This window comes from Toxorhynchites rutilus, chromosome 2 (assembly GCF_029784135.1).
Source record: "Toxorhynchites rutilus septentrionalis strain SRP chromosome 2, ASM2978413v1, whole genome shotgun sequence".
Taxonomy (NCBI): Eukaryota; Metazoa; Arthropoda; class Insecta; order Diptera; family Culicidae; genus Toxorhynchites; species Toxorhynchites rutilus.
In genome coordinates this window covers 272,015,244-272,027,960 of record NC_073745.1, presented here as the reverse complement: position 1 = coordinate 272,027,960, position 12,717 = coordinate 272,015,244, and the positions used below count along the sequence as shown (strand labels likewise).

The window sequence follows — 12,717 nt, the reverse complement described above, 5'->3', positions numbered from 1 at the left end:
AAGTTTTCTCATGAACTGGTAAATAAAGCCTAAAACGATCGAGAGATTCTGAGAATGTTCATAACAAAATCAAAGTCTATTCAAAATCAAAAGCTCAATTATCCTAATAGAAGCGGTTGATTTGGATTAGTCAAAATTTGAAGACGAGCCAAATTGCGTGCAAGCAAAGCAGCTGTCCAAAATTAACTGAACATTCAAAATGGCCGAACCTTTCGTCATAAGTGAGAGACATAAGCACCAACACAACGCTACAAATAAATCGAAACCTCACGAAAATTTAAAAGTTGCGATGTTTTTCAAACAGACCTCGTACATAATCCATAGACCTCCAAAAATTCTGTTGCTTTATTGATCTGATAATGATAATAAGTGCAAGTGAAAATACCATTTTCATGCATTTCAGTATCGGAGTACTACCGAATGCCGAGATTATCGGAATTCGATGATTACGATGAGTGCTTGGAGGGCGCACCGGTCGGAAAAGTGGCCACATACTGTTCGGTCAGGGTAGTTATTGAGCCCAATAATGGCTCGGAAATCTGGCGCTTGATTCAGGTAAGTTGTTGAATGTACAGCGAAATACTTAATGGTAATCAATCGATGCTTCGCAATAGGATTTCTCAAGTGATTCCAAACGTCACTTCAATCACAGACATTTGGCCAGGGGTATTTGTATGACAGGCTGCCAGCAGCTATTTTTGCGTTTGAACAACGCTACAAAGAGTGCCCTGAAAGTGGACAAATTTGATATTGATTTTCCGGTGAGTCCACTTCGGCGTAGCGGACCCGTGAGCTGTGACCGATTAATTTACTACTATCTTCAATTTTCAGTACACTTTCAACGGAACGTTTTTGGAGGATACTGTTATTTATCGTGATAGGTATGGAGAAATGGTGAATGTATGTATAAACCATAGGCTTAATCAAACTCATCAGCTGAGGGCCCATACCGAGATCGAAAGTTGTGACAAGAGTACTGACCGTATAGAGGCTGGTGGGTTTACAAACTCGATCGACCCTTTGCTGCTTGATTTTTAAAAACAAGGTTTATTTCGTTGCAGATTGGTTGGATATGACATTTCTAGTCGTGTGTGCTGTCATTGTGGCCCTTACGATAATGTCCACGTATTACGATAAAAGTATAAATTACAAGCAGGATATAGCCCACTACAAACAGGACGTTAACAGTAAAAGTAAGTAATAAAGCCTGTTTTAGTTAGAATTTGGTTGCATAAATTATGTCATTTCTTAGCATAGAAATAACGTACAGAATGGGAAGGATGTCATTTTGTAGGGTTTTTAATGAATTGAAAGAGAAAAAACATGAACATTATTCGTCAGCTGTTCGGATGAATTTCCGAACTTTTCGTTTCACCCATCATTTTCTGAACAGTACTGCTGGTAACTTTATTTACTATCTCATTCCACCACTTTTCCAATTGAGCTGTTTTTTTATGGTGCTGTCACATTTCTTCAGTTTGCCTTTCATAATTGCTCAATATGTCTCGATGGGACGAAAATCTGGACAATTAAGTGGATTAATATTTTTTTCAATAAATACGATCTTGTTCTCCTTATACCACTTGACGACAGCCCGGCTGTAATGGCAGTTTGTCAAGTCAGGCCAGAACTTCACCGGACCTATGGGTGATCGAATGATTGGTAGAATCCTGTTCTGAAGACACTCCTCCTTGTAAACTTTTTCATTCGTTGTTGCCTCAGTGCACAATGGTCCACATTTAAGTGGAAATTATAATCTAGAGCTCGACAGTTATTCTCTAGACAAAAACTATCTCCAACAAAGTTGTTAGAGCTCATTTTTATGTTGTCAAAAAAGGGGTGACTAAAATTTCCGATGAAATAAAAAATCTAACTTTTTTATCTTTATAGATAGATGTAAACATATTTCGACAATATTGTAGCCCCAGTTATTTTAAGCAACTTTTTAGAAAAACTTTTTTTTTCTATTTCTTAAAATAACCGATATAGCTTTTTTCTCTAAGTTGAGTCAGGGTGACCATGAAAAAATATGTTTTTTTTTTATATTTGAGTAAGTTAAAATTAAAATCATGAGTTTTTGGGTGAAAAACCATCACTAACTTTGAGTAGGATTACGATATTGACAAGTTCTGCATCGCAAAATGTTGGCCTTTATAAGCTCTAAAAGTCGTATGAAGTTTAGATGTAGAATTTAAAATATTATATAAAAGTTAGAGCAATACAACCCGTTTTAGGATTGGGCGAGCTTAGACCGATATTTAAAGGACGACCTCCAATATGTTGGCATGAGGTTCGATTATTAGACCCAAAACATATTTTTTGGAACCACAACTTCTTCAATATAACAGGTTAAGCTCAAAATATAGCGCTCAAACGTTGGTGGACTTAGGGGGTTTCTTAGCTGTTTTGAAGAAACTCAATCCACTATTATGTATTTTTAATGTTCATAATGGTCATACCAAGAAAGAATGGGACTGTTCATAAGTTACTAGCTGACCCGGCGAACTTCGTCCCGCCCAAAATTGATATTTTGATATAAATACTTTCAAACATTCACGTTTTCCTACCAAGCGAACATTTGTTAGTCCAATCGCAGAACTCTTCATTGATTGATTACCTCTAGACCCTTAAAAATTTCATTTTACTATGAGTTTCCTAGTACTTCTACCAAAACTCGTCATTATAATATAAAATTATATTCAGACACAATTTTTGTTCAAGATTCATCAATCACTTGCAAATAACATGTTTCTCCGTTACATGGAATACCTGTTTGGAACAGAAAACATAATAAAATAAAGACAGCTCAAATCGGATGATTGCTTCCTCGAGTTCGGCCTTCGAACTACCATAGAAATACCCTAAAACCTCCGCATGCCAATTTTGGTTCCATTTGCTTCATTAGTTCTCGGTCTATACAGAAATTTGTGTTTCCTGGCAGCTACCTGGATGATCTGCGAAAATTTGAAGTGGTTATTTAAAATTTTTGGTTATTAGGGGTTTTCCAACCACTGTTTTCCAACGAAAATGTTGTTTTCTCGTAGTTTTCTTGACGATGGTATAGTGGGATACTTTTACGGGAGCCAACAAAACGTGTTGACTTACAAGCTCAGTTACCGTTTTCAGCTTGGGGTTTCCGAGAGATGATTTGCCTCTATTTTGGTATGCCTTTCCATTGATTTTTGCCCTTTTTATGACTTCCGTTTTGTAATTTGTTGTCCGCCGAACACCACGCTTCCATTTCGCGGTCATGTCTGGGTAGCAATCCAAATTAGAAGACATTCCGATTATGTTGATTTGTGCATGCTTCTCAGGAAAACGAATGTAACTAATGAATGAAATTGTATATCTATCGCAGCGTTGCCCATGGTGATGTTTAGAAACATGGACATATGGGGTTTCTCAAACAAACTACGAATTATCCGGGAAATGAAGAAATCTCTAAAAGTATCTGTCAAAGCCATTGAGATTCACAAAAATAAACGGACGTTTTTTAACAAGAAAAATAAACTGAAACGGTTGGAATTTTTCCGGAAACATGTTAATAAACCCAATAACTTTTGGAAACGAATGGACTGACAAATCGAAATTTGAGCTTTTCAACACACCTTTTCCACAGGCAGCTTGGTTTTGATGTCTCTGTTAGGGACCCGCCGCATGTGTCGTCTATTTCGACCAATCAGAAGCGGGTTTTTCTGTTAGGAGAGGGGTTGAGATTTTTCATTTGTTCGATAGTTAGTTTCATGACATATATTATTTTCTTCAATATAAAAAATTGTTAAGGAGTGCCAAAATCGATTGACGTAAAAATTTCATCAATCCATCATGAAATGACTGAGCAATAAGCGTTTGAAATTGAACAATTTTCACGATGTGCTCGGTTTTCGATTTTCAATTTGTACCCCAATATGTTCCCGAAAGATGTAATCCTACGTCAAAAACGACGCAAAGTGTGTGGCGGGAGGATGATGAAGGAAGCAGGAACGTCATTGGCATGCTACAGAATGAGAGAGAATCTGATGTAAATTCATGGAATCATAACGTTCTTAAAGACAACCTACGAAACAGCTTCCTTCTTACAACAGGACAACGACCCAAAGCGTACTACTAAGAAGACCAAAGTCTGTTTCCGTTCACGCAAAATAAAACCCCTTGAAAGGCCACCACAAAGTCCTGATCTAAACCCGAATGAGAACCTGTGGGCCATTCTCGATAACAAAGTGGAGAAGGATGGGGTCACTAATGAGGACACGTATTTCACGGCTCTTCATAAGGCGTGGAGCGCAATCGACCCTAAGCACCTCCATAACTTGCTCGATAGTAAGCCCAAACGTCCTCAACAGGTAATTGAAGCTTCTGGAGGCCACACTAAATATTTATGCTTTTTATGCTTGTGTTATTTGTTGTTCCTCGATCCCGAGCTTTTATACTTGTTTTCTATTTTTGTTTAGCGTGCCATTGAAATAAAATGTTTGGTTTAAGTTTTATGAATTCAATCCAGCTAAAATGCAATGAAAAACGTTGTTTTTATAATAAAGACTCATGAAATTGCTATTTTTACTTAACAAAATTGTTTGTTATTCAAACAAAATTGAGAAAATCGTTATCTAATGCTGTTTTAAATACAACATAAACAACACTTTGTTTATATCGCATTAATATCGATTGCTAACGATACCCCACAGCTCCAACTGTCATAATTCGAAGATACGAGGGATCACTCAAAGGTTCTGAGTGATTTTAATAATATTTTCTGGGGTGGGCTTTTATTTTTGTCAAAGCATATTAGCATACATTAACACTAAAACTACCGATAGTTTTTATGTTCCTATTTCTAACAATCGACCATTTTGACCAGTGTGATATATAGTTGTTAAAATATAAAAATTTCAATGGAAATAAACTATGCTTAAAAAAGTCATAACATTATTAGATATAATTAAATGTAATTCAATACAAAATTTTGTGAACAAATGACACAACCGGTCATTTTGACTGGTTGGTAGTTGAAGTGTTAAAGAAGTCATGTAAGGGAGTAAACAAAATCTAACAAAAATGACAAATCTTGTTATTTACTTCAAATATTAATAGTTAACAAACAATTCTATGGAATTGCGGTAGTAGTTTTTGATATAATAGTCTAGAAATTGAGAAAGGTTTCTAAACATCCAAGGTGGGCTCTTTTATGCCTTTAACTGTAGTTCTACGTCAAAATATGGATAAAAAATGCTTTTTGTTGAGTATGTATGACTAAAAATTTTTACTGCTCTACCACGTTGTATTCGTGCTGTACTAGACCATGTTTATAACAGGAAGCTTTTGTTTAGGAAATCAGCTTGTCTTTTTTTACTAGACGGACCAGTAACATATAAATGGAATGCCTCTCAAATGAACTGGAAACTTCATATTATAAAAACTACTGAACAACTGAGTTGCGATAATGAATTGTCCAACTACTCAACGTCTAATATGCTTGAGTTTGAATAATGATCTTTCGAGAGCAGTTTTGGATACTGGAACCATCTTCTAAGTTAATCTAGTTTTGTTTTCGCAATCTCATTAATATTCGTTGTGAACCCTTTCAACTCAGCGAGAAATGCTGGCGCTGACGATGCGGTTTCGAGTACAAATAAATGAGAGAATACGAAATATTTCATAGTTTCATTACCATAATGAAATCAGTAGCGTTCAATGAAATATAACGGCACCTTTGTTGGTGACATAGCAGATGTAGCATGATGTATAACCCTGGATCGTCTAGAAGACTTAGGAGCAAGCAAAAGTCATAAATTCAAATTTATTTAATTTCAGGAAAGACCATCTACTTGTCATTCTCAATACTCCGCAACTGGTACAGACTAACATCACGAGCACATGAACCCATTGACAAAGATCTGCGTTTCCTGCAAGCCATCCGTTTCCTCACTATGTATCTCGTCATAATGGGTCATGCAGTTCTGCTAAGCGCTATCGTTCCAAGTCAGAACAGTTATCGCATCGAGAAGGTACTGTTTCTCGTTAAACAGTACAATGTTCACATAACACCATATACTTCTAGATGCACCATGATGTCGGCACAATGATACTCACCGGAGGAACCCAAATAACTCAAACATTCTTCGCTATGAGTGGTTTTCTGCTTGCGATCCACATGATAAACTACGCAAAACGACGCCACGAGAAGCTTGGAATGGCGATACTTTTCAAGGCAACATTCATTCGATACATTCGTCTAACGCCCGTGTACGCATTCGTGATTCTTCTGCACGCAACTTGGCTAGCGAAACTTCAGGATGGACCCTTCTGGAAGCTTGGAGTGGGACTAGAGCGAGAGATGTGTCGGAGGAATTGGTGGACAAATCTTCTGTACATAAATAATTACGTCAAAGCGGATCAGGCTGTGAGAATTATTTTGCCACAAGGAGTTCCAAGTAATGAACCCTCTTACTTTTTTACAGTGTGTTCAGCAAGGTTGGTACCTCGGCTGCGACTATCAATTGTTTATCATCGGAATCATGCTGATGATTGTGACCAACAGATATCGTAAGCTAACGATCCCAGTCTTTGTACTAGCAATTGTTGGATCGTACATTTTACCGGCTATGTTCATCTACTACCAAAAACTAGACGGAACGTTCGTTATAACACTCGAGTAAGTTTAGTACTGATGATTCATGACATTATCAATGTAACTCTGTCATCCAATAGAGCACAGAGATTCGTTTTCTGGTTTGATGATTACTACCAGAAATCGTACATTCCGCTACATGTCAATTCAGGCAACTATATAGCCGGAATGGTAACAGGTTTCATTTATCTCAACCTACGGAAAAATAACATTGATCCCGCCCAGAAAAAGGTGAAGGTGACCTCTGAAGCTGTGTCCTATGAAACATCTAATGGTATACATTTTTTTTTCAGTGGTTCCGCATCCTGTGGAATATGGTCATTCCGATAGCAATCGCGAGCCTTCTAGTGCACTACATTTTCTACGTGAATGATTTCGAGAAACCATCGGTCTGGATGGCGGTTTACTTCGCGATCACGAAGAACTCGTGGGGAGTGTTTGGTTGCGTTTTCCTCCTAGGTGTCACCTACCAGGTTTCTCCTGTCATGAAGCGTATTTTTGATCACCGAATTTTCGAGCCCCTGGGACGGATCACTTATGCTGCTTATCTGAGTCATACGTTTGTGATGAGGTTGCTTTTCTTGAGCATACGGGCGCCATTCCGTTTCAACCACATAGGAATGGTAAGTGATACACAAGATATTCAGTAAGTTATATAGAGGAATAAGACAAAATATTGGTCATTTCAGACAAGCATGGTTTTTTCGTCGGTGGTATTTTCATATTTGATGGCGACAGTTTTGTGTCTATGCTTGGAGTTACCAGTGTCTGCGCTGCAGAAATTGATCGTGGGCAATCTGAGAGGTATTATAGTTGAACCAACCTGTGCATCGTTGTCAACTCATATCCATTTTCAATTTATAGGTGATAACAGTAGCCCAGAAGTTCCAAGCGATGATACTAGGATGAAAGCACAAAACAATGGTTCAATTGGACAAGAAAATAACAACGTTTAGTAAATTTCGAATGTTAAATAAACAAATTTTCTTTCTTAAATTACTAGAGTAGTACGCCTCATCATAATCTATTAAAAGAAGACACACAAAATCTGATGAAATTATTCAACACAGAGTTATCCATATGGAGGTTCGGAAAATATAACTCATTAAACTTGTGAAATGATTAGTTCCGGGTTTGTCATTTTACAATATTTATTGTTTTGTATTAAAACTTTAACGGTTATCAATTTTGGTCACAAAGCAAATAACGGTCAACGAAATTAATCCTCAAACTTTTGAGCTGCCACATTGTGACGGATGTAACTTCTTCTCGAAAATAGGCTTGAATTAGGCTTTTCACCAGTTGGAACTGACTCTCGTCTAAACCCTGCCGATAACGAAGCCTGTGGAGCACCAGGGCACCCTCCACAGTATCGTCTGCCCTTGCTGCATTAAGCCAGTCGCTGATGCAGCGGACCTTCTTTACCGCGAGACTCGTGGGACTTCTATGAATAATCCAAATGATAACAATAAAAAAACCTTCGGGTTACGACTTCTGGTTCCGGCTCGACTCTATGATTATTGAAGAGGATGAAGTACTGAGTGACGCACCTGTGGATGTTCAATCATGCTCCTCTTCCATCCTCAATACTCCGACTCGTTGTGAGTCGCTAGAGGATGATAGTGACGAATGTAGCGTCACTATAAAAACTGAATCTAAAGTTGTAGATTCAGTCGAGGTCCACTCTTTGTGGAAAAAGAACTTCATCAAGGGTCAGAGAAGAAAACTGAAGAACTTGGTCGCAGCTGGGATTTCTGCAAAGGAAGCTCGGCTGAAAGCACTGAGTCAGCATATCTCTGGGCCAACAAAACGCCCCCGAGGATCGGAGCTACCTAGTAGTGATGAAAAACCGATTCCTAAAAAATCGAAGCAAAATCTCTGCCCCCGACAAAGAGCGGGGCAGAATGAGCAGAAAAAAGTTGCACAAAACACTCTTCAAAACAATACCACAACAACCACTATCGAATCTGGAATGTCCTTCAAAGAAGCCTTAGAGCAGATCAAAGTTGGTATTCTCCCGGAGAACTATCCCAACACTGAACTGACTACAGCTCAACTATATTCCATTCAGAATGATCCACTCACTGCAATAGAGCAACAAAGAAATGAACCGGTGAAGCCCAAGTTTTTCAACCGCTCATTTAAGTCGAGTCTAATCCTTTCTTGTAATGACCATCAAACTTCGGAATGGTTGAAGAAAGTGGTTCCCATGATAACCCTAGAGGATAACATAAAACTGGTTGCTCTAGACGCAAAACAATATTCCGCGTCCAGAGATTCTTCATGCCTTTTTTCCACAAAGTGCAACATACAGCGACGAGAGACTCAAAAGCCTCATTGAGAGCCAAAACGAGAATCTCTCCACCGATAAATGGTGAATACTCAAGAGATTCAATCCCAATGAAATCCAAGCGGATAGGACGCTAACAGTCGACGAAGCTTCAATGCGTCAACTTGTTAGTAACCACTTCAAAATAAACTAAGCTGAGGAAAATTAATTCAAAGCAGCGCCAAACCACAACTCAAAAAAACTCCATTGTGCTCGAAGGAGATCTGGTGTCAAGAAACGATAAACTTCATAACTTCAAAAACCCAGGTAATCTGAAGTCTTCAGAGCTCAGTGACTCCATACTTGAGGAGCCACAAAATGCTCGAAAAGTCATCAGCAGGGTATCTGGTAAATCGAAGTTTCCTCGAGAAGTTTCTCCGAAAAACAAGGAACTTGACAATCTGACTGTTCCTGGCCCATGTGGTTCAAACTTAAAAGCAATCGCAAAAAGGGTAGGAACTTCAACTACGTCAAGTGAAAAAGGTGAGTTTCTTCAAACCACCCATCACGCCAGATCCAAAACAAGCATGGACACTGGGACAAGCAAAAAACCTGGCCATAATTTCAACAAAACAGATGGGGCTCCGATTCTTCCAAATAAACCCCCGGATCGGTCAACCCAACCTAATGCAGAACACTAAAGTTTTGCAAATAAACCTCCATCACGCTAAAGCAGCGTCGAGCGTGTTATCCAGGAGGTTCACAAAATACGCTGTGGATCTAGCTCTTATCCAAGAGCCTTGGGTTCACAAAGGAAGAATACTAGGTATTCAAACAGGTTCATGTAAGTTGTTCTACGATGACAAGCATGACTCCCCAAGAGCTGCTGTCTTAGTAAATGCAGAGTGGAAGAACCAACCGCCAAAGGAAGATCCGACATCGTAATTACGTCAGCTTACTTTCCTGGCGACGTTCCTGAGGTTCCCCCACGAGAGGTAGCGGCGTTTGTTAACTACTGTAGGGAAATCAACAAGGACTTCATCATCGGATGTGATGCGAACGCTCATCACACAATGTGGGCAAGAACCGACATTAACTCCCGAGGTGAGTGTCTTTTAGAATTTCTCTCGTCAAACAACGTAGATATTGCTAACAAAGGAAATGAACCAATATTCATAAACGCAATCAGACAAGAGGTCTTAGACCTAACGCTGTGCAGCCCGGTTATTCTTGACAAGATTCATAACTGGCACGTTTCCGAAAAGGCGTCTTTGTCTGATCATAGACACATTATTTTTGAATGGAATGGTGGCATGACAGTTCAGCGAGAATACCGAGATCCGGAAAAAACCAACTGGGATCAGTATTCCCTTGAACTCGAGTCAAAAACTCTAAACTCAAAAATACGGTCGATTCAACAGCTTAAATCAGCTTCAAAAGAATTAAACGAAACGATAGTCTCTGTCTACAACAACAATTGCTCACTAAGAAAAGTTTCTTCGACAAGAAACGTTCCTTGGTGGAATAAAAGACTTGAACAGCTTCGCAAAACAGCGCGGGAACTGTTCAACAGAGCAAAAATTACTTCGGACTGGTCTCAATACAAAATGGCTCTAACTGAGCACAGCAGATAATTCAGACGATCCAAATGAAAATCCTGGGTATATAACTGCGAAAACATTGAAAGTGCTCCAACCGTTGCTAGACTCAATAAGACTCTGGCAAAAGACCACTCAAACGTGCTAGGTTCCCTTAAAAAGCACGACGGTTCGTTTACAAAAACTCCCTCAGAAGTACTAGACTTTCTGATGAAGACTCACTTTCCGGGATCTACATCTGTCCACTCGAACACAAATCTTGGCTATAATGGCGACACAAAATACTCTCGATGGCATCCCACAAGACCTGAAAGTGCAAAGGATGTCGTTAACATAGTTGCTGGGTTAGTCTTCACGAGAGCCAGAGTAGTTAACGCGGTGAGATCCTTTCTACCTTACAAATCTGCAGGTGCAGATGGAATTTTTCCAGCCCTGATTCAAAATGGAGAATCAAAACTAATTCCACCTCTAATCGAGATTTTTAAGGCAAGTCTGATACTAGAGCACATTCCTTCGATATGGAGACTTGTTAAAGTAGTTTTCATTCCAATAGCGGGGAATCGTGTAAAATCACTCCCAAAGGCATTCAGACCAATTAGTTTATCATCAATACTGCTGAAAACTATGGAAAAAGTATTGTATGAATACATAAAGTCTGTATTCATGTCCAAATGCCCATTATCTAAATACCAGTTTGCCTACCAATCAGGCAAATCCGCAGTAACAGCACTACACATGCTTGTAACAAAAATTGAAAAATCTCTCTCGTCAAAAGAAACTGCTCTATGCGCGTTTCTTGACATCGAAGATTCCTTTGATAATGCTTCTTATCTATCAATGGCACAAGCGATGAGAAAAAGACACTTCGATAACTGCATAGTCAAATGGATCCAGGGCATGCTCACACATAGACGAATCACCTCGGAGCTGGGCGGGTCGTCAACAAATGTGATTGCAACGAAAGGTTGCCCTAAAGGAGGAGTTTTATCACCCCTCCTTTGGTCACTTGTAGTTGACGATCTTCTGATAAGTTTAGAGGTAAAAGGATTCGAAGTTGTGGGCTTTTCCGATGATCTAGTCATAATGGTACGAGGCAAGTTTGACGACGTGTTTTCGAGCAGAATGCAGATGGCCTTAAAATTTACACAATCTAGGTGTATCACAGAAGGTCTGAGCATAAATCCCTCAAAAACAACAATTATTCCGTTCACCAAAAAGAAAAAACTGCATCTGCAGTCTCTTCATCTTGGGGGAGAGGAAATAAAAAGCAGCGCTTCAGTTAAATATCTAGTTGTAATCTTAGATGCTAAATTAAACTGGAACGCGCACTTATTTAGATTCAATAATCAGCAAGGCCAACTCAGCACTATGGGCATGCTCTAAAATAATAGGAAGAACATGGGGCCTTAAACCAAAAATGGTTATGTGGGTTTACACTGCAATTGTGCGGCCTAGGATAACCTATGCCTAACTTGTATGGTGGCCAAAGACTAAGGAGACTAAGGAGCTACAAGAAGGCTAAACAAACTCCAACGACTAGCATGCGTTGCAATTACTGGAGCAATACGAAGTACACCCTCAAAGGCATTGGTGGCTATCCTTCACCTGGTACCTTTGGACCAATATGTTCAGCTAGAGGCTAAAAAAAGCGCTCTAAAGCTTAAAAGATGGAAAAAATACTAGACGGGGATAAAACTGGTCACTTGAACATACTGAATCTTTTAGCCATTTGGACCAGCCTCAGAGATGATTAATGATTGAATGGAACCTAGGACCAATTATGACATTCCATACAGAGTGATCAAACATTCTCGCTCAGTATGGGATGAAGGTGGCCCCAACGTTCGTAATGGTTCAAGCATGTTCTACACTGATGGGTCGAAAATGGGAATCAGAACAGGCGCTGGAGTGTATGGTCCCAGAACAAAAATCTCTGTGGCTATGGGAAACTGGTCAACAGTTTTTCAGGCAGAAATAGCTGCAATAATAGAATGTCTAAATGTCTGCCTGAAATGAAAGTATAGACAAGCTAACATCTGCATATTCTCTGACAGTCAAGAGGCACTTAAAGCTCTAAATGCCTTCAAAAATTGTCTGGGAGTGCATTTCCCTTTTACGGCAATTAAGTCAGATAAGTTCGATACAATTGTACTGGATTCCTCGCCATTGCGGTATAGAGGGCAACGAGCGAGCAGATGAACTTGCCAGGAACGGCTCAAACT

General features: G+C 39.2%; 1 protein-coding gene across 1 annotated transcript; it reads left to right on the top strand.

Moving 5' to 3' along the window:
- The first annotated feature begins 420 nt into the window (after positions 1-420).
- Positions 421-7,584, top strand: LOC129766893 (nose resistant to fluoxetine protein 6-like). The gene is made up of 11 exons (XM_055767492.1): positions 421-555; positions 615-761; positions 832-994; positions 1,062-1,193; positions 5,812-6,005; positions 6,059-6,400; positions 6,459-6,652; positions 6,709-6,859; positions 6,922-7,251; positions 7,318-7,432; positions 7,493-7,584. The coding sequence occupies exons 1-11, from the start codon at positions 421-423 to the stop codon at positions 7,582-7,584; spliced, it is 1,995 nt and encodes a 664-aa protein (XP_055623467.1).
- Positions 7,585-12,717: the final 5,133 nt, after the last annotated feature.

What these genes read in the sequence shown, in the direction of transcription:
- LOC129766893 (XM_055767492.1), top strand. Translation starts at nt 421, where the DNA reads ATGCCGAGATTATCGGAATTCGATGATTACGATGAGTGCTTGGAGGGC. An exon ending in ACGTCAAAGCGGATCAGGCT is followed by an intron (nt 6,401 to 6,458) that starts GTGAGAATTATT and finishes ACTTTTTTACAG; the next exon opens with TGTGTTCAGCAAGGTTGGTA. An exon ending in GATCGTGGGCAATCTGAGAG is followed by an intron (nt 7,433 to 7,492) that starts GTATTATAGTTG and finishes TTCAATTTATAG; the next exon opens with GTGATAACAGTAGCCCAGAA.